Raw genomic sequence first — 21572 nt, 5'->3', positions numbered from 1 at the left:
GACAACGTCTATGTGTAAAGGCGACCACCTCATTAGGTCTCCTGCAGCAGCCAAGACCAAACACATTGAAGTATGTGACAGATGACGTTCCTCTTTTTTTTCTATTTCATTACACTTAAGGCATAACATTACTTTTTAATATGTAGGTATGTATGTTATGTATGATTTTCTAGGCCATTATGTATGAGTATCAGGTCAGGAGAATAAGATGGACATTACAAACTATTTGTTAGCAAAAGGGGGCAGTGGGTGTGAGTGACAGCGCGCCATCCACTCGTCCAGTTCCAAGACTCCCACACGTGGCCGCACCTGCAGCTTCACCTCCCCGGGCTGGGTCCCTGCTTGGCTCTAATTATTACCTGCCCCATTCCCCAGGGGTAACAGTCCGCGTGGGCCAGACCCGAGCTAGCCGCCCGGGCTCCGGCCACAGCTGGCCGGGCGTGACCACCGCCGAGGCGGAGAGACCTTGCTCCTAGAGAGGCTCGGCCGCCTAGTGACGCACATCCGGCAGCGCCGGGGAGCAGCCCGCTGCGGAGGTGAGTGCAGGGCTCCGGGCGCCGTGGGCCGTGCCCTGTCCCACAGGCTCTGGGGTATGGCTGAGACGCACTTCCACCCTGGGTGCAGCTGGGTCTCCAGTGGCCTACGCTGCCAGGAGGCCCAGGCTGGGAGAGGGAGCAGGGCGGCGGCCCGGGGTGCTCTTCCGCGCTCCTCAACTCCAGCTTTGGTCTTTGTGGCTCAGTAGATTGCGCCCATTGGAAGGGGAAACCCGTGTTGCTGTCCCAGCCACGAGGCCCCGAGCATTTAGCACTTGATCAGCTGGGGGAAGATGTGTCGGTGCAGCTAAAGGGTGGAATATTTGTGGGCATGAAGCGGCCCGAGGTGATAACACAAGTCGTTTGACATGCTGAGGTCTGGCAGGAACATTAACCTATGTGCATCCCAAGTATGGACTCTGTGCTCCCAGGCTCCTGACATAGGGTCAAGAATTAGGGCCGCGTGGGAGCGCAGAGCCCCTCCCAGTCACCCGGCAGCAGAAGCCCGGCTTTTGGAGGACACTGTCTCCTGGAGCAGTGTCGGCCCTAAAAGGTAACTCAGCCCTACTTCTGTCGGCTCTGGGGTGACAATGACCTGGGAATGACTTCTGCAACGTAATTACGAGTTCACTCAGTTTTAGAATGTATTTAATAGTTTCAGAATCGCTAATTCACACCCCCATGAAAAGCAAATTTACTACCTAAAGTACAGTACTTGAATACAGGTCTTTTTGTCTTTAATCTTATGGTGTTTAGTCAAAATACTGTTTTCTAAAGTTGCTTACCCCTTTTCTTTCCTACCGCTTAGGTGTGGTTATGTTCATTGTAGTATAGTTAGGCACATTGGTTGTTCTTTGTATTACATTTTGGGTCCTCACTTTCACCCTATCCTTGCTGGTTTATATATTTATTTAAAATATATATTTATATGTTATATATAGTAATAAAAAGCATCCATGAACATACCACTCAATTAAGAAAGAGAAGATTGCCAGTACTGCTGAATTTATCAATGTGTTCCTCCTCCTCAACCCAACTCCCAGCCTTCAACCCCTAGAGGTAACAGTTATCTTGAATTTTGTGTTAATGTAGCCCTATTATTTTAAAAAATAAGTACATATGCATGTATCTGTAAGCAATGTACTTAAATTTTTTTTTTTGAGCTTCATATAAATGACACTATTGTGTGTATGAGTTATCTGGGACTCTCATAATTCAATGTTGAGTTCCCAAATTCTTTCTGTGTGTAGCTTCTGGGTAATGTTCCATTGTAAAAACTGTATGAAAATTTATCGGTGTATTTTCAGCAAACATGTGGGTTGTTTTCGGTGTTTTGTTATTAAAATGTGCTGATAACGTTTTTGTACATACCTCCTACGTATGAGAGTTTCTCTAGGATGTAAATATTTAAAATTAGGCACAAATGTTGAATTATGTTAAACACCTTTGGTATCTGTTTTGTTTTTTGGTTTTTTTTTTGAGACAGAGTCTCACTCATCGCCCAGGCTGGAGTGCAGTGGTGCGATCTCGGCTCACTGCAAGTTCCGCCTCCCGGGTTCACGCCATTCTCCTGCCTGAGCCTCCCGAGTAGCTGGGACTACAGGCGCCCACCACCACGCCCGGCTAATTTTTTGTATTTTTAGTAGAGATGGGGTTTCACCGTGTCAGCCAGGATGGTCTCGATCTCCTGATCTCGTGATCCGCCCTCCTTGGCCTCCCAAAGTGCTGGGATTACAGGCGTGAGCCACCGTGCCTGGCCTGGTATCTGTTGAGATGGACAGTGTGTTTATCTTTCTTTGATTTATTAATGTGAAAAATATACTAATTAATATCCTAACGTTGAGGTTTGTTTATCTTCGTGGGATAATCCTACTCATGATGTATTTAATGAACTACTGGAGTCTACTCCTTGATAGAATTTTTGCATTAGAATTCATAAATGAGGCTAGTCTATAGTTTTGTATCAATATTGTGCTGGCACCATAAAAAGAATTGGGAAACTTACTTTGCTGTGCTCTGCTGCGGTTTACATAGTGTTAGAATTACTCATTTCTGAAACATTGAAAGGATTCGCTCATGACACATCTGAGCTCAGTGTTTTGTGAGAGTTAGTTCTTCACTGGCCATCTTGGTTTAATTAGGTAAAAGTAATCAAGGATTATGTAGAAAATCTGTGTAATGTCATAACAGGAAGAAACCCGGAATCGTATTTTAAAAAAACTTTCCCCTTGAGAGGGAACCAAGAGACCAAAGAATGCCTTGGACAAGTCCAGCTTGGCAAGTAGATGAGTTTATCAGGACTTACATACTTACTCCTGGATGGCAGCAGGACAGCTTTAGAGACCTGTGCTGCCCCTCGTCTCTAAGTACTTTTAAGAGAATTTTCTGGCTCTCTGTCTACTGCATTTAAACGATGAGACTTTTCTTGGTAGGTTCTCAATACTTTCTAGGATGTTTACGTTCTTGCAGACACCTGCTTCTCTGCTGAGCCCCATGGTCTTGACTCACTGCCTGGCCTTCAAGGTTCAGGCAGCGGGTATACACCCTTGACTAGCTGAGTGGGGTATCTATCGCATACTACATATGTAACTGGTAGAGTTGGTTTATCTAAAAATAGAGTTGTATATTCTCCCATCACAGAATAAGTTTTCTCTTTAAACACCAGATAATATATTTTTTTAAAGGGACACGAGTCATAAAAAAATCCTGAAAAATGTGTAAAGTAGAAGTTGGTAGATTGAATTATATAACCAGCATGCAATAAAGCCAGAACTTATAAACAGAAGAAATTAGCAACAGCAAATGATCCTAAGCAATTACTAGGTCAGAGACAAAACAGAATTGCTGACTGACTATAAAACAGTAATTAGAACATGAAATATAAAAACGTCTGGAATGTGGCAAATAGTGTATCCTGAGGAAAATTTGTGGCCTTATAGGCTTTAATTGCCAAACAGGAAAGAATGAAAATAAATGAATAAGTCAATAGGAAAAAAGCCTTTTGTAGTCTAAGCTTCCCCAAAAGCAGAACTTGGAACAAAGATTTGTATGTAGGAATTTATTTAGGAATGTGGTCGCAGGGGTAGAGTGAAAGACAAGGGGAGTGAAACAGAGATGGGAGAACTGGTACGAGGATGCATTGGTATGCTCGGCCCTCAACAGGCTCTGCCTTGCAGGGCCTTTGAGGAGCCTTGGAGTCTTAAGGCCGCCCCGCTGGGGGATCAATGGGGAAAACATTTATCCATTGGTTTCTCTCCGTCATTGGTCAAGGGGGTCCCACAGGTGTTTACGCGTCTGCACTTCAGGGCCTAGCAGGTGTCCACAGGTGTCCCACATAGGACACCAGAGAAGCCCCAGGGCAGGAACCAGGTATAGGTGATGTAGGTGCTTGTGAAGGTTCTGGTAGGTTGCAGCTTCACAAAGCTGACTAAGGCCTCTGTAGAACTGGACTAAGGATGAGATAAGAGGATTGGAGTGGTGCTTACACTGCCCCTTACAGAGTTGAAGGAAGAAACTAAGACAGCAGAATTAGTGAATTTAAAACAAATACAAGAAAGTAGTGTTGCTCAGCTAGAAAAGCTGGTTCTTTGAAAACAAAAGGAAACCACATTAAAATAAGTAAACCACTGCTCAGCCTAACTGTATTAGTCTGCTTGGGCTGCCATAACAAAATACCATAGACTGGGTGGCTTCACCAACATACTTACTTCTCACAGTCCTGGAGACTGGAAGTCCAGGATCAAGGTGCCAGCTGATTTTGGCTCCTGCCAGGGCTGTCTTCCTGGCTCATAGATAGTAGCCCTCTCATTGTGTCCTCACATGGGGGAGGTAGGGGGTGAGTGGGTGCGTGGGCTCTGGGTCTCTTCTTCTTCTTGTAAAGGCACCAGCCCTATTGGACCTCATTTAACCTTAGGACCTTTAGTCCCACCCTTAGGACCTCATTTATCCTTATTACGTCCTCACAGGCCCCGTCTCCAAGTACAGTCACTTGTCTCATGAAGCTAGAGCTTCAACATATGAATTTGGCAGGGACATAAATGTTTAGTCTCTAATCTAACCCTGGGAAAAAGGTCTAGAAAGCACATATATTCAAAAGAAGAAGTGGGAAAAGCAAACTAGCTCTGGATATGGAGGAAATGGAAAGAATCATGAACCAGTATTTTCTGCAAGTCTGTACTTGTAAAGTTGAAATCCTGGAAGAAATGGATAATATTTTTTAGGAAAATGTAATTTCAAGAATGACTTTAAGGGCAGTAGAAGTCAAAATCACCAGTCCCTGTGTTTTTGAATACAGTGAACAAGAGGTGCTGGGTCACGGGACTGGCTGCTACAGTGATCTCTCTCAGGAGCTGAGGCAGAAGTGCAGGCCTTGGCTCATTCACTATCAGAAGACTGGAAAGTGTGGGAAACAGCCTGGTCCCTTACTTCCAGCTCAGCTTCCTAAGGACAGCCTGTGCTGTCCTGGGGAGGACTGACCTCCCAAGACCTCTCCAGTGGTGTTAGGATTCTTGAAGACATTCAGAGCTCTGAGGAAATGGGGCAGGATACTGGGGGCAGCTTTCCTCTTCTCCAGCTGCTGCCTCCCTGAGGCTTGACTCCCCAGACCTGTGTACTGGGGCTGCAGCCCAGCCAGCCCAGCTTTTCCTGCTGTGATACTGAAGATGATACTTGTTTTGAGAAAGAGAAATAAGTCAAAGATCTTGCTATTGTCCTATTTCTTGAACTGAATTGTTGATACATGACTCTTTGCTTTATTTTTAGGTTCTGCCTACATTTTATTTTATTTATTTATTTATTTATTTATTTATTTATTTATTTATTTTTTTTTTTTTTGAGACGGAGTCTCGCTCTGTCGCCCAGGCTGGAGTGCAGTGGCCAGATCTCAGCTCACTGCAAGCTCCGCCTCCCGGGTTCCCGCCATTCTCCTGCCTCAGCCTCCCGAGTAGCTGGGACCACAGGCGCCGCCACCTCGCCCGGCTAATTTTTTGTGTTTTTAGTAGAGACGGGGTTTCGCCGTGTTAGCCAGGATGGTCTCGATCTCCTGACCTTGTGATCCGCCTGCCTCGGCCTCCCAAAGTGCTGGGATTACAGGCTTGAGCCACCGCGCCCGGCCTATTTTATTTATTTTTATTTTTTATTTTTTTGAGACAGTGTCTCACTCTCATCACCCAGGCTGGAGTGCAGTGGTGTGATCTTGGCTCACTGCAGCCTTGACCTCCTGGGCTCAAGTGATCCTCCTACCTCATACTCCCGAATAGCTAGGACCACGGGCACATGCCACCACTCCTGGCTAATTTTTGTATTTTTTGTGGAGACAGAGTTTTGCCATGTGTCCAGGCTGGTCTTGAACTGAGCTCAATTGATCCACCCGCCTTGGCCTCTCAAAGTGTTGGGATTATAGGCACGAGCCACCGTGCCCAGCAGGTTTTATATGCACTCTTCTTATTATTATAATTTTTAAATTTTTGTTTATTTTTAAATTTTATATATACACTCTTCTGTGTGTGTGATATGTATCAGAATTGTAAAGTCCTAGGGTTCCTGGCAGTGAATTTCAGTGTCATAGCCTGGAGTCCTAGGCACTGAGCCAGTGAACAGATCACTCCCTTCTTGGGCAGCTCCTGTTCACACTCTTATTTGGATGCAAGCTGCCTGTGTCTTGCATTTTCTGTGAGGGGCTGTGTTGCTCTGGTGGGGGTGGCTTGCCTCACACTTGTTTCTCGTTGTGTTTCTCCTTAGCTCCAGTCCTTCTCTGAGAGGGGGACCAGGGAATGGCAGCCATGCACCTGACAGCCTGGTCCCAGGTGAGCTATTGGTCCTTCAGCTCTTCTTCTGGGCAGTTTCAGATTGAAAAACATTGAGAAGGGGAGCTGGTGAGCCTCGGGATGACAGCTGCTTCCACCTGCTGGACTGCAACTTACAGGAAAGAGGTGCAGGGTGGGTGGCAAAGACCAGGACAGTAGCGAGTGGAGGCAGCGGGAGAGTGAGCAGGAGAGCAGGAGGGTGGTGGTCTTCTGCACACTGAGGGTCTCTGCTCCTCTTTACAGGAGCACCCCCAGCATAGGGCTCTGGGTGAATGGGGACATGGAAGCTGCCCCTGTGGGATGTTCTGTGCAGGAGTGTGAGTGGAGGACAGTCACAGAGGATTGGACTATCTGTGGTGGGGATGTAGGAAAGAGGAATAGCAGGACCTGATCAGAGAAGGATGGCTGTGCCTCTTAATTCAGGCATAAGAGAAGGTCACAGGGAGTGGAGTCAAGGGAGGGGAAAGAGAGTCACATGGGATGAAATGTCTCATTGTCCTTGTGAAGCTTTCAAAGCTTAGCATGCAGACTTTAGGTATCTGAGAAGAACTTTCCACCCTGTCCTGCAGAAAAATAAACCTGCAAACCAAATTTTCCATACACTTTCAGGGACTTCACGGATCCCCTGAAGCTCATCCATGGACTTCCATGGACTACAGGTTGGGAACAATCATAGCCACATCACACTAGTTGTATTGTTGGAGGCTTACTATGCTCCAGGCGACATGCTAAGCCCTTTGTATGGCCGTTTGCTCCTGACAGCCGCCCTCTGTGATAAGTGCTGTGTTGTACTCTTTCCACCTAAAAAGAAAAGGCAAAAGGGGAGTAGAGTAACTTGCCCAGGATCACAGAGTTATTAAGTGATTCAGAACTGCTCAGCCATAAGGCAGCTGTGGAACCAGTGATGTTAACTTGGTCAGGTTTGTGATGTGTATGGAATAACTGGTAAGGAAGATTCAAAAACACGGTGACCACTTCACAAAGAAGAATCCCACTGGTCCCGTGACATGGGCTTCATCAAGGAAAGCCATCATTAAAGAGGGATCCGATTCAAGTAATGCTTAAGAGAAAAATCACGGCCCGGTGTGGTGGCCCACGCCTGTAATCCCAGCGCTTTGCGAGGCTGAGACGGGTGGATCACTTGAGGTTAGGAGTTCAAGACCAGCCTAGCCAACATAGTGAAACCCTGTCTCTGCTAAAAACAGAAAAATTAGCTGGGTGTGGTGGTGCATGCCTATAGTTCCAGCTACTCAGGAGGCTGAGGCAGGAGAATCGCTTGAGCCTGGGAGGCAGAGATTGCAGTGAGCTGAGGTCACGCCACTGCACTTCAGCCTGGGTGACAGAGTGAGACTCCATCTCAAAGAAAAAAAAAATCTTTCAGACATAGAGAGTCAAAGGATTCATGATAATAAGGAAGGCGGGAAGTCAAGAACAATTTCCAGGTTTCTGGCTGGGGTTTCTTGTATGGATGATTCTGACCCCATCTGAGGTGTAAATTCAGAAGGAAGTGCCAACTTACTGGGGTTGTGGTGGCAGCACACAGTGAAGACATTATATTTTGTGCACAGAAGTTACTTGTTGAAGGTCACACAAAGAAGACTCACAGAAACACCTAGCGGTTGGACTAGAATTGCTGTTGGGTGGAGGTCAGTAGACTCCGGGAAGACACATCCTGGCAGAGAACAGTTGAGCAGCAGATCCCTGCCAGTGAGTCCCTGTGGTTGTTAGAGCAGGTTGAGGTGGGCAGAGGGTGAGCCTGCCAGAGGCTGCAGCTGCCCAGGAGGGGTGGTTGGGCCTGAGAACGACACGCAGCATCCCTGAGTGGTGAAGCTTGTGCCAACCACATAGCTTAGTGATGCAAAGGGAGAGTAGCCGGCCAGTGGGAAGGCTGATCTCCCTGCTTTCCCAAATGTTCTTGGAGACAGTGAAGCTTTCGGAGAAGCTGGAAAGGATGAGACTTGAATAGGAGAGGGACAGGAAAATTCTGGCTTTCCAGGAAGACCCCGCAGCCTGGGCAGCATGGAGCATCCGTGGCTGGAGGTGCTCAAGCAGAGGCTGCACAGCCCCTTGTTAGGGGGTGTGTGAGGGGAATCCGGTGGGGCTGAATGAGACAGAAGCCGTGGCTGATCTTTGGGGGTGGCTTGAGCTGTGAGGATGAAGGCGATGGGTGGGTAGCGGAACAGGGCTGAGGTTAGGCGCAGGGGAGCCAAGACCTCAGGGGAGTGGTGTGGGAACTGCTGGTGGATCTGCCCCGAGTTTGCTGAGAGGGAGCAGCTTATCTAAAAGAGTGGAGTTGGCTTTAGAGAATTTGCTTATAGAAATTTTTTTTCTTTCAGCCTGTCTTATGTTACTTCTTATTTGTGTGAAAAATGGCATGAGGTTTCCCTGCTGTGGGAGAAGTTGGATACTCTGTAGTTTACTTTCTCGATGTTTTTTCTGAGATGTTTCCCTTGTTGTTAATATTTTGTGCTCTCACAAGCACCCTCCCCAAGCCCTTATACTGCCCTCTGCCCCTCACTTAGGGCCTGAGCCATGGAATTGGCCCTAGGGCAGCAGGAACCTGTTGTTTCAGAAGTTGGTGACCTTTGAGGATGTGGCTGTGTACTTCACCCAGGCGGAATGGGATGGTCTGTCCCCTGCACAGAGGACCCTGTACAGGGATGTGATGCTGGAGAATTATGGGAATGTGGCCTCCCTGGGTAAGTCCTCTCTCTCCTGGGAATCTGGACTCTGCCAATTGGGGTTTCTGGCTTGCTTCTCCCTTACAGGTTACTGGGGGGATCTCTGGTAATCCTTTACTGAGTGAGAACCCCAGAGCTGTTCCTAATTTCCTAGACTAAGAGGTTACTGGCAGGGGCAAACACCAAGCTTTTTGTAGGCCTATATAGGACTTTGCTTGGAACTGGTATGTACTGTTGATCCAACACATGAAAGCTATATTTTGGAAACACTGGAATCCAGTGACTTCCTGTTCCATAGTGGCATCTTTAGTTCCCCCCTCATCTTACCTGTCTTGAGTCTTTTCAAGGATCTCAGTGTACTCTGGATATTTCAGGCCAAGGTCAAAAAGTGGTATCCCTTTGGGCAGAATCTCTCTGCTTGCCCTGCATGAGGTCTCCTAGGCCTACAGTCTGGGCCCTTCCCAGGCGCTCCCACACTTTCCCAAGCCTTCACTCCCAACCCCCACACTTGCCTCCCAAAGCCTTAGACGTCCCCAAGGTCTCTGTAGTCCTTCCTAAGTCCCACAGTACTTTCCTATAGTCCTGAGGCTTGGGACCTCCTGGGGTTCTTACCTTCTCTCCCCACTGCTGAGACAATCTGAGAAGAGGCTTAGGAATTTATCTGTGGGAGATTATTCATCTGTCTCTCCTATTTACCTCTCCCAAACCAGGATTTCCACTTCTCAAACCTGCTGTGATCTCACAACTGGAGGGAGGAGATGAGCTGGGGGGCCCATCTCCACTGGCTGCAGGAACAGGCCTCTGGGGCCTCCGGACTGGTAAGGAAGGTACATATTTCCCATTCTGTTGGAATTTAGCACTTTAGGCATAAAGCCAACTTTAGCAACATATAAACATACTATGTTTATTGGCCGGTCATACAGAGTAAAGTTTAAGTACATTTTGATGATTCATAGAGATAGGTAGTCCTTATCTGTCTTCAAAGTTTGTTGTGTCTAATTCCAAGAACAGATCTTTTTTCAAACCCTTCATTCTGACTCTTTTCAGTTCTTAATTTTGGAATCCTGCCTTTCTCAGACAAAATTAATGGACTCAGTAATTTGGGGGTTCCTTGGCATTTCTAAGCATTGTTCACATAGTGTGGAGGATACAGAATTAACAGCCTTTTCACACAGACAGAAGTGGTTAAAAGCACAGTCTTTAGAGGAGACTTTTCTGAAGTCCAGTCCCAACTGTGTTGCTTCCTAATTTGTGTGACTTTGAGTGGGTTATTTGAGTGTTCTCATCTCTGAAAATGGGTTAATAATAAAAGAAGGTAATAGTACTAGTCTTGTGGGTTGAGGATTAAATGAGATAACACATATCAAATGCCTAGCTTATAGTGCATGCTCAGTTCAGTATTTTTATTTTGGTGTTGGGGAAGACAGCTGTACACAGAGAAGGTAATGTGGAAGGGAGGAAGTGCTCTTGATTTTTGCTTCTTAAATGTGAATGTGTAAATGAATCCTGAGGTCTTACAGATATGCAGTAAGTGTGGAGTCTGCATTTCTATGAAGTTCCCTAGTGATGTGGTAATGCCAGTACTTCTGGTTACCAGACCACACTTGAAGGAGCAGGGCTCCAATTGGTGCCAACAGAGTAGCTGCCAAATGACTTCTCATTCCCCCGAGGTCCCCTGTTATTTCTTGCATTTAGGGTCTGTGAGATTCTCTTGCATTTTTCAGTGAGTCTTCACTTTTCTTAGATGGTTTCTGTGGGTTTTTATTCCCTTTGATCATTCTATCAGATGATACCTGACCAAGGAAGGCATGCTTTGGAAATGGAGAGTTTGCCATATAATGGGCTTGACAAATACAGGAAAAAAAGTGATATTGTGAGGTCCTTAATCAAAGGACCCTGTATTTTGTCCTGTAGGCAGCTGACTGTCCTGAAGTCTTTGACTTTTCCAGGAAGCCCATCATGATCCTAGCTGGGGATAGAAACATTAATGTAGTCAGTGTGTGTGGGTTAATTGGGATGAGGAATCAAACAGGCTCTAGGCAGGCAGAAGGGAGGGCAAAGGGCATGAGGCCCATGGCAGCAGTGTTGACTTTCTTTTTAAAAATCTTCAGAAGCCCACTCAGTGATATCTGTTTAAGACTCGTTTGCTGGAACCGTGTCAAATGGCCATCCTCACTGCAAGAGAGGAAAATGAAAACAAGGAGAGATATTTCACCTGTGATATTGAGAATAATTAAATTATATTCAGTGTTGGTGAGAATGCAGCAAAACAGGAGTAGACTTCTGGAGAGGATGACTAGACATCTGATAGAATAGATGTCTTAGTCAGTTTGGGCTACAATAACAGACTGCCATAGATCGGATGGCTTATAAACAACAGAAATTTATTTCATATAGTTCTAGAGGCTAAGAAGTCCAAGATCAAGGTGCAGGCAGGTTCCTTCTGGCAAGGGCCTGCTTCCTGGCTAATAGACAGCCATCTTCTCACAGTATCCTCACATGGTGGCAAGAAAGGGAGCTCTCTGGGATCTTTTTTAAGGTCATTAATCCCATTTATGAGGGTTCTGCCATAGCCCAACCTCCTAATACAATCACATCAGGGGGGTTAGGATTTCAGAGTATGCATTTGTGGGGAGGACAAACATTCAGTCTATAGCAACAGATGAGTATTATTTTTTTAGTTGGGAAGAGACCAATATTATTTAGAAAGTGCTTGCTGGGGAATCCAGGCAATTGGAGGGGCTTATTGAGAGCAATTATGAAATATTGGGGCAGGGGGCATATTACATATGGTTGAGGAGTGATGAAAGATGAAAAAATATGAGGCAGCATTTTGGGACTCAGCTTTTGAGAAAGTTGGGAACAAATGCAGAGATCAGTAGTTCCAGTTGTAAAGACTATTGGTATTATGAAAAGACTTTTAGGGTATGATCAAGTTTAGGATTGGAGGAAGAAGTGAAAGGAAAAGGCAAGGTTAATGCAGTATTTGGAAGAATAGGAAGAAATGGGATGAAATGGCCCTTAAATAGAGCCTGTCTAAAGTAGAAATGAAGTTGAAGGAGGAATTTTGGAAAGCCCACAGTTAACATTCTAAGGAAAGAAACAAAATTATTTCCATTTTGCTCCCTGGTGCTGCTGACTTTTGTCATCCCCCAAGTTGCCACATCCTGTTGGATCCTGTGCCTTTTCCTTCTTCAGCATTTTCTTTTTTTCTTTTCTTTTTTTTTTTTTTTAGGTAAGGAACTGAGTGCCATAGGAACAACTAAGAAGAAACTGCAGGGTGTAGAAAAGCATGGTGTGATTAAAGAATGCTGATCTGGTGGACAAGACCTAGAATTTTATTCCACTGCTGTCACTGTTTTTTTTTGTTTTTTTTTTGGGGGGGGGATGGAGTCTCGCTCTGTCGCCCAAACTGGAGTGCAGTGGCATGAACTTGGCTCTCTGCAACCTCTGTCTCCTGGGTTTGAGCAATTCTCCTGCCTCAGCCTCCTGAGTAGCTGGGACTATAGGTGTGTGCCACCATGCCCGGCTAATTTTTTGTGTTTTAGTAGAGACAGGGTTTCACTGTGTTGCCCAGGCTGGTTGCAAACTCCCAAGCTCAGGCAATCCGCCTGCCTCAGCCTCCCAAAGTGTTGGGATTACAGGCGTGAGCTACCGCGCCCAGCTGTCACTTTTAACCTTCATGTGATTGGTTATGTTCTCTACAGTGGCCTTGCTTTAGGCACAGTGAGACTGGTGATTTTTTTTTTTTTAATCATTACTTTCATTGCTTTATAATATTGACACCGACTCAACGATACAGAAAGTGTATAAAGTGGGGAAGCAAGTCCACCAAACTTCCTATGCTAGTTTGTTTAGTTTCTTATGGATTCTTCTAGAAGTTTTCTAGATATGTACAAGTATATATATCTGCCTTTTATATTTTTCTTTACACAGATGAAAATCTATATACCGGTTTTTCAACTTGTATTTCCGTTTGATTGTATCTTTGATGTCTTTTTATGTCAGCATGTATGGATTTATTGTATTCTTTTACTAGTTACATATTAGTTATTCCACCTTACGGAGAAACCCTAGGTTTTTTGAACTAGTCTGATGATTTTAAGGAGCCCCCGATTATTATGGTCTTTTATAGCACAGTTCTCTTCTTTTTTCTAACATGGTTCTTACATGACATTTTATGTTTTGTTTTTTATAGTAGATATTCAGACTGACAATGATTTGACAAAGGAAATGTATGAAGGAAAAGAGAATGTATCATTTGAACTTCAAAGGGACTTTTCCCAGGAAACAGACTTTTCAGAAGCCTCTCTTCTAGAGAAACAACAGGAAGTGTACTCAACAGGAAATACAAAGAAGGAGAAGAGCAACAGCATTGATGGAACAGTGAAAGATGAGACAAGCCCCATGGAGGAGTGTTTTTTTAGTCAAAGTTCTAACTCATATCAGTGTCATACCATCAGGGGAGAGCAGCCCTCTGGGTGTACAGGATTGGGGAAAGCCATCAGCTTTGATACAAAACTCGTTAAGCATGAAATAATTAATTCTGAGGAAAGACCTTTCAAATGTGAAGAATTAGTGGAGCCCTTTAGGTGTGACTCTCAACTTAATCAACATCAAGAAAACAACACTGAGGAAAAGGCTTATCAGTGTTCGGAGTGTGGCAAAGCTTTCAGCATTAACGAGAAATTAATTTGGCATCGAAGACTTCACAGTGGGGAGAAACCCTTCAAATGTGTGGAGTGTGGGAAAAGCTTCAGCTACAGTTCCCATTATATCACACATCAGACAATCCACAGTGGGGAGAAGCCCTATCAGTGTAAGGTGTGTGGGAAGGCCTTCAGTGTTAATGGAAGTCTAAGTAGGCATCAGAGAATCCATACAGGAGAAAAGCCCTATCAGTGCAAGGAGTGTGGAAATGGCTTCAGCTGTAGTTCTGCATATATTACACATCAGAGAGTCCACACTGGGGAGAAACCTTACGAGTGTAATGACTGTGGGAAAGCTTTCAATGTTAATGCAAAATTAATTCAGCATCAGAGAATCCACACTGGAGAGAAGCCTTATGAATGTAATGAATGTGGAAAAGGCTTCAGGTGCAGCTCCCAGCTTAGGCAGCATCAGAGCATCCACACAGGAGAAAAGCCCTATCAGTGTAAAGAGTGTGGAAAAGGCTTCAATAATAATACAAAACTCATTCAGCATCAGAGAATCCACACAGGTGAGAAACCCTATGAATGCACTGAATGTGGAAAAGCCTTCAGTGTCAAAGGGAAGTTAATCCAACACCAGAGAATTCACACAGGCGAGAAACCCTATGAGTGTAATGAATGTGGGAAGGCCTTCAGGTGTAACTCCCAATTTCGGCAGCATCTGAGAATTCACACTGGGGAGAAGCCCTATGAGTGTAATGAGTGTGGAAAGGCCTTCAGCGTTAATGGGAAACTAATGCGGCATCAGAGAATTCACACTGGGGAGAAACCTTTTGAATGTAATGAATGTGGGAGATGCTTTACTTCTAAAAGAAACCTACTTGATCATCACCGAATCCATACTGGAGAAAAGCCCTATCAATGTAAGGAATGTGGGAAAGCCTTCAGTATCAATGCCAAACTAACTAGGCATCAGAGGATACATACTGGGGAGAAACCTTTCAAATGTATGGAATGTGAGAAAGCGTTCAGCTGTAGTTCTAACTACATTGTGCATCAGAGAATTCACACTGGAGAGAAACCCTTTCAGTGTAAGGAGTGTGGAAAAGCCTTCCATGTTAATGCCCATTTAATTCGGCATCAGAGAAGCCACACTGGGGAGAAACCCTTCAGATGTGTGGAATGTGGCAAAGGCTTCAGCTTTAGTTCTGACTACATTATACATCAGACAGTCCACACTTGGAAGAAACCCTATATGTGTAGTGTGTGTGGGAAAGCATTCAGGTTTAGCTTCCAGCTCAGTCAGCATCAGAGTGTCCACAGTGAAGGAAAATCCTAATAATGAGAAAGATGTAGAAAACTCTCAAGATTAATGCCAAAATGGATCAAGTATCATCAGATTCGCCCATTGAAAAACCCCCAAGAGGGAAAGAGTATGGCAGAGTCTTCATATGGAAACAGTTTTTATTCTGTTCAGTTTTTAATCAGGAAAGGATGACCACTTAAAGAGAAACATCCAAGAATAAATAGCTTTGTTTTGTACTAACAGGAATTAGAAAATATAATGAAGGAAAAGATTTCATTCCCAGAAGCATCAAGAAAAGTAGATTTTCTAGAAATAAACAGTTATGGAAGACTTGTATGGAGAAATTTAAGTCTTCACTGAGAGCCACTTTAGAAAGGAAATTTGAATAAATGGAGAGAGAGAGAAGCCTTGTTGTTGAATAGGAAAACCCATACTAAAGATACTCACTCTACCCACATTAATTTATTTGTTTAATTTTTGACAACAAGCATGTATTACTTTTGAAAAGATGAAAAATAAAGATTTATTTAAAAAAGGAAAAAGATATGAGTACATTTTTAATTTTCATGTATTGAGAAAACCTTTCTAAGCATTAGATGAAAGTCAGAAACTAGCCACAGGGTATGTACTGATAAATTGACTACTGAAAACTAAATATTCATATATGTTTTTGTTTTAAAGTTTAAAAGATAAAGCACAAAATGTGGAAATAGTTTTGTAAAATTTGTGATATAAAAGTATAGTATTTGGGCATGGTGGCTCAGATCTGTAATCTCAGTGCTTTGGGAGGCTGAGACGGGAAGATTGCTTGAGGCCATGAGTTCCAGATCTGTATGGGCAACATAGCAAGATCCCATCACTACAAAAAATAAAAAAAGTTAGCCAGGCATGGTGGTGTGTGCCTGCAGTCCTTGGTGCTTGGGAGGCTGAGGCAGGAGGATCACCTGAATCCAGGAATTCAAGGCTGCAGTGAGCTATAACCACCACTGCACTACAGCCTGGGTGGCAGTAAGACTCTGTCTCTTAAAACATTAATATCTAAAGATAAGTAATTTAGACACTGATACAAACAGGCAGCTTTTAAACAGATATAAAAAAAATGACTTAAAGTAAGAAGAGAGACTCAGTCTTGTTAGTACTCTAAGGAGTGAAAATTAGTAAGTTTTTTGCATATTACATTGTTATATATGCATACATGGAATACTATGCAGCTGTCAAAAATGACATTTACTATAGATGCCCTTTATGTAAGTATAAAATGTAGTCAACAAGATAGCATGTTACAGCATTTATATTTTGTAATAACTGGAACTCTTGCATAAACACATGGCTTTTCAGGTCCTGAAGGAAGGTGGCTGCCTTGGATTCCCAGTCTCATTGATGGTTTTCAAGGTCTCTGATGAAAATCTTGGAAGCCTCAAGATACTCTTTAGAAGGGAATCTCTCAACACTTAAAAAAAAATCTAAGCAATAGGCCGGGCGCAGTGGCTCACACCTGTAATCCCAGCACTTTGGGAGGCCGAGGTGGGTGGATCACGAGCTCAGGAGATTGAGACCATCCTGGCCAACATGGTGAAACCCTGTCTCTACTAAAAATACAAAAATTAGCCGGGCATGGTGTTGCATGCCTGTAGTCCCAGCTACTCAGGAGACTGAGGCAGGAGAATCACTTGAACCCAGGAGGCGGAGGCTGCAGTGAGCCAAGATCGTGCCACTGCACTCCAGCCTGGGTGACAGAGCGAGACTCTGTCTCAAAAAAAAAAAAAAAAAAAAAAAAATTCTAAGCAATAATAGGAGCAGGCAAGCTAATTCTCAGGAAGCCAAAGAACAGCAGGCCCAATAGTAAGTAGTAAGAGAGGGACCAGAAAACACAGGCAAGAAAAGGACAAGATAACTTCTGCCATCCCCCAAGTGCCACACACCCTCTCCTCACCATGCCCACCTGTGAGCTCTGTAAGGCATATGCTGTCTCTGGCCCCCAGGCTACTTAGAACAGAAGCTAGTCTGCATTTAGTTTAGAATGAGGTTCAAAACCACTGGAGGTTTTCTGAATGTGGGACAGTTATTTAAGATAATTGGACTGGGAGCATCACTGTTCCTTCAGATCCTCATGTTCCAGGTCTTCTGACATGCCACAGATAAAAACAGGAGAAAAGCAATCGCTAGTAAATGAGACTTAACCATCACCAGCAAACTCCAAATCCTCATAAGCATCCCTGCAGGCCCAGAGATACTCAAATGTCCTCAAAGTCAGATAGATGAATGAGGCTGCTCAGAGTGACAAGAAGGAGTAGGCAGGGTGGAGAATTGAAGAGTGCATGTCCTACCTAAAGAAGGCAGCCTCTACTCAGCTGTAGCAAATTCTGGATAGGCAGCAAAGCAATTCCAGTAATGCCAAATATTGAGTCTTTAAGAAGTTAGAAATCAGATTTTTAAAAATCTGAAATCTCTCTGTGTCCCTCTTTTTGCATGTTAAGATGAGGATTTATTGTCCCAGAATCCTTGAACAATTTTTAGTAAAAGTCCATTTCTAGGTGATGGTTTTCTTCAATAAATCCTACAGCAGAATCTATTTGTGGACACCAGGACAGTATAACAGTATGGAGAAAATAGGGTCATCACCTGTTACTGGTAGTAAAGAAAAACTGCTTTTCACAAGACCTTTGAGACCAAATGTGTTGGTTTTTCACACGATTCTCCAATTCTCTGCAGACACCAACTGGGTGTCCTACAGTTTTAACAACTGACACTTCCAGAGTTAGTGAAGACACCACAGGTTAAGGGCTCAGTTCCACATGACTGCCCCACACTTCAGACACAAGTTATAAGTAGAGGGTCCCCAGGTTACCCATGCTTCTGTGTGACATGGCTACAAATTGGGGGTTCCCATGACTCCCTCTTCCAGTTCAGTAATTTGCTAAAACAGTGCACAGAACTCAGGAAAACATGTTACGATTACCATTTTGTTGTAAAGGATACAAATGAACAGCCAGATGAAGTAGTACTTAGGGTGAGGACTGGAGGTCGGGTTATCTTCTCAATCAGACAAATGACATCGTCCCACCCTTAAGTTTGCTGTAAGTTTGCTCTAAGTTCGCAGGGCTGTGAAAGGGCGGGGCCCCAATCAGAGGTAGTCAAACTGAATTTTATCCCTGGGAGAGTCCGAGGACAGCTGGGGGAGAAATGCATAGAAAATGTATAATATATACTTTTAAAAGCAACAAAATCATCATTTTGCCCATTTCCAAGTTTTGGATACTTTTTTTTTTTTTTTTTTTTTCTTCACACAGATGAGAAAACAGATCTGAAGTGTCTTCACATCTCTGGGCCTCCATTTGATCATCTGTAAAACGGGGTAATAGAGAACCTGCCTCCCACGTACGGTTGTGAGGCCTGAATTACTTGCTGCCGGGAAAGGCTCAGCCAGAGCCTGGCCCAGAGGTGGTGAAGGGGGTGGTGGTTTGAGTGCATGCACATCTGATATACAGTCATGCACAGATGCACACATGCAGGAGGCCCCCAAATCCTTCTCCCATGGGCACAAGCAAGATGCACACGCAGACCCTCCCATAGACACACCACACAGTGTACCCCACAGACCTCCACATCCACAGACACACATGGACACACATGGACCCCCACATAGACACACACAGTGCACCTTGCAGACCCCCACATCTACAGACACATATAGATCACAGATACCCATGCACACATAGGCACACGCACAAGGACACACACAGATCCCCCCAACATACATAGACACACAAGACACATGCACATAGACATACAGATCCCCCCACAGACACACACAGAGACCCCTTCCACACCCATAGACACACATAAGATGCACATGCACACATGACAGACACAGACCCCTCACATACACAGACACACATGGAGTACCCTGCAGACCCCCCATCCACAGACACACCTAGTGGTACACATGGTACACCCTGCAGGCCACACCCTCACACAGATAGTCCTGCACCAGCTCTCTGCAGCTCGAGGGCTGGTGTCGGCCAGGAGTGCTGCCTTGAGTATTTCAAAGGAGCCATTCGTATCCGAAAGATTGTCATGTGGCACAGGACCTTGGTAGAGTGTCCTAGGGATGCCATCATGTAAGTCTGCTCCACCCCAGGCATCCTGGGAGCTGGGCATGGGAGGAGGCAGCCCCTGGAGCCCCCAGACCACACCTTGGGGAGAGGGGAGAGCAGGATTCTTCTTCCCTCTTCTCTTTGACCAGCCAGCCCTGTTCCTCTGGGCTGTTCCAGACCACGCACTGAGACCCTGGAGGGACCTGGCCATGGGGTCCAAGTCCTGGATTTACATTTTGAGAAAATGAGGCCCAGAGATGGATGGGATGACCCCTTGGTCATGCAGCAAACCAGGGGCTGATATGGTCTCTCACCAGGGCCAGAGGAGAGTTCAGAAGGCCAGGGCTCACCCCAGCCTTTCCAGCTGATGGACAGCCTCTGTAGGTCTCTGAGACATGACAGTCCGTAGAGAGGGACAAGCAGTCCTGCAGCCCTGGCTTCCCGCAGGGTCCACAGTTTCTTTGCCGTGGCAGGATCAAGGCTCGGACTCATGGAGGATTGAGAATCCCAGAGGACATAACCTGATATCTCAGATCTGCCATCAATGTCCCATGTGACCCTGGGCCTCAGGCTCCTGGTCAGTGCAGGGTGGGGATAGTCCTAGGACTCTGATGGTTTCTCCCTCTCCGTAGACTGGTTACTGTCCAGGGCAGGTCATCTGCTCAGACCCCAACGACCAGAGGGTGAAGAAGGCAGTCAGACACCTGCAAAGCCTCGTGAAGTCACGTGACCCCACCACCCAGGAGACCTTGTAGCTTTGGTGTTCACCACACCAGTCTTGAGCCATGTGGGTGCAGTGGAGGCCTTACCAGGACAGCAAGAAACCTGAGCACAGGAGACTCCAGTACCACGCACAATAGCACTTCTGCTTGTCTTAACTGGAGCCCTGGGCCTGGAAGGGGGAGGATTAAAGTCTTTCTCCTTCAGTCGGGATCTGCATGTTCTGTCCCTGCAGTGCAAGGTACACACACCCACCTCGGCCTGTCACGTTGGAAGGGACGTCAGAGAACACCTGGGCCTGCTCTGGCCAGGTCGGGAGGGGAAATGGAAGCTCAAAGGAAAACATGGCTGTCCTGTCTCAAGGCACCCGCAGGTAGAGGGGAGAGCCTGGTGAGAGGCCTAAGCAGGGCGTCCATGTGCTGAGGAGCAGAGCTCCTGTGTCATCTGCACAGCCTCCCGGAGGCCTGGGGGTCCTCTCTCTGCAGGGGCTGGGGGTTCTGGGAAGAGGCTTCTGGATTCTCTCTTGTTCTGTCTCTGAAATCTCCACTCCTGCACATCTGTTATCTTCTGGCCTGGAGAGGATGAGGACATCCTCGGACACATTCCATTGCACTCCATTCCATTCCAGCACTGTCCGCAGGCCCCGTCCACAGGCCAGGGCTTGACCACCTGCTGGGGAACCCTACATAGGCCAACCTTGGCCTTCTCCTGGGGAACGGCCCAGCCTGGGGGAAGGCGGGGATCCTGTAGCCCCTTCCCCTAGCTCGCAGGCCCGGAGACTTACTACAGACCAGGTGGTCCTTAGCACATCCTGTACCGGCCAGGGTCTCAGAGGCCTTCCCTACACGGTCTGGGCCACCTCTGCTCGCTTTCCGGCTTTCTCCTCCTCCTGGATCTCCCATTGTGCCGCCAGTTCCCCAAGTGGCTCCAGTGTTCCTGAGGCGTGGCCCCCACCCCCTACCAGCCACCGAAATCCCACCCACCCTCGGCTCAAGCCCAGCCTCCAGGAAGCCTTCCCGACTGCCCTGCGGCATCGAGCCTGTGTCCTCTGGTTGCCCCGAGGGACCCCAGCGCCCCCGCCACGGTAAGGGGCTGTTCTGCCGTGGATCCCCGCGCGTCTGCTGGTCCCCACCCCGCCATCGGCCCGCAGCCCCGCGGCCCACGTGCTCCCAGGCTGGGGCCTCCCGCGGAGGTGCTGGCGCCGGCGAGGCCGGCTGGAGTTGGAGACTGCGCGTGAGCGCCCGAGGGCCCGTCTGCCCTTGCGTCGGTCGTGGGCCCGCGCTTCTGACCCTGGGCCTCTGCTCCGGCCTCGGTGTGGAAGGGGGCAGGGGAGCGGGGCCCTGCGTATGGAGGTCTGCGCCCTGCGCGGTGGGTGGAGAAGCCAAAAGGAGTCTTTGCTGCCCCCGGCCCTTGGTGCCCCCTGGCGGCCGGCGCGCTCGCTGCACCCCTGCCCGCTTTCCGGGAGCGCAGGAGGAAAATCCAAGAACCAGGCCCTGGGGCGCCGGCCAGGCGAGGGCTCGACCCCGTCCGACCCGGAGGAGTAGCCCTATCACAGCTGCCCACGGCCGGAGTCCTGGGGTAGCGGGGCCGAGCTCCTGGTGGGAAGCTTCCTGTGGATCCTCCGGGCGTGGGGGCATGGGGGTCTGTGGGGGGCGGAGATGACCTCGGAGACCCTGGCGTAGGAAGCCTGGCCGTGCACGCCGCGCCCTGCAGGCCAGAATCCCAAGGACGCTCTGTGCGGTTAGTGCAGCCATTGCAACGCGGTGGCACACGCCTGTG

The 21572-nt window shown here is 46.7% G+C and overlaps 1 protein-coding gene across 18 annotated transcripts; it reads left to right on the top strand.

The window, feature by feature from the left end:
- Positions 1 to 485: 485 nt before the first annotated feature.
- On the top strand, positions 486 to 15518 carry ZNF23 (zinc finger protein 23). Of its 18 annotated transcripts, none has more exons than XM_009196814.2 (6): positions 499 to 536; positions 6273 to 6337; positions 6947 to 6996; positions 8910 to 9036; positions 9729 to 9845; positions 13217 to 15518. In XM_009196814.2, the coding sequence occupies exons 3-6, from the start codon at positions 6976 to 6978 to the stop codon at positions 15007 to 15009; spliced, it is 2058 nt and encodes a 685-aa protein (XP_009195078.1). In that variant the 5' UTR covers positions 499 to 536; positions 6273 to 6337; positions 6947 to 6975; the 3' UTR covers positions 15010 to 15518. The 18 variants fall into 18 exon arrangements, with proteins under 18 accessions (XP_031513974.1, XP_009195082.1, XP_009195079.1 ...); XM_009196819.3 differs by having other exon boundaries at positions 8860 to 9036; positions 9729 to 9836; XM_031658115.1 differs by having other exon boundaries at positions 499 to 1086; positions 8860 to 9036; positions 9729 to 9836; positions 13220 to 15518.
- The last annotated feature ends 6054 nt before the right edge of the window (positions 15519 to 21572 follow it).

The sequence above is a fragment of the Papio anubis genome, chromosome 18 (assembly GCF_008728515.1).
Source record: "Papio anubis isolate 15944 chromosome 18, Panubis1.0, whole genome shotgun sequence".
In the NCBI taxonomy this organism is placed as follows: Eukaryota; Metazoa; Chordata; class Mammalia; order Primates; family Cercopithecidae; genus Papio; species Papio anubis.
This window is presented reverse-complemented; position numbering and strand designations above follow the sequence as displayed.

What these genes read in the sequence shown, in the direction of transcription:
- ZNF23 (XM_009196810.3), top strand. Translation starts at nt 6,305, where the DNA reads ATGGCAGCCATGCACCTGACAGCCTGGTCCCAG. An exon ending in TGGGAATGTGGCCTCCCTGG is followed by an intron (nt 9,037 to 9,728) that starts GTAAGTCCTCTC and finishes CTCCCAAACCAG; the next exon opens with GATTTCCACTTCTCAAACCT. An exon ending in CCTCCGGACTGGTAAGGAAG is followed by an intron (nt 9,846 to 13,216) that starts GTACATATTTCC and finishes TGTTTTTTATAG; the next exon opens with TAGATATTCAGACTGACAAT.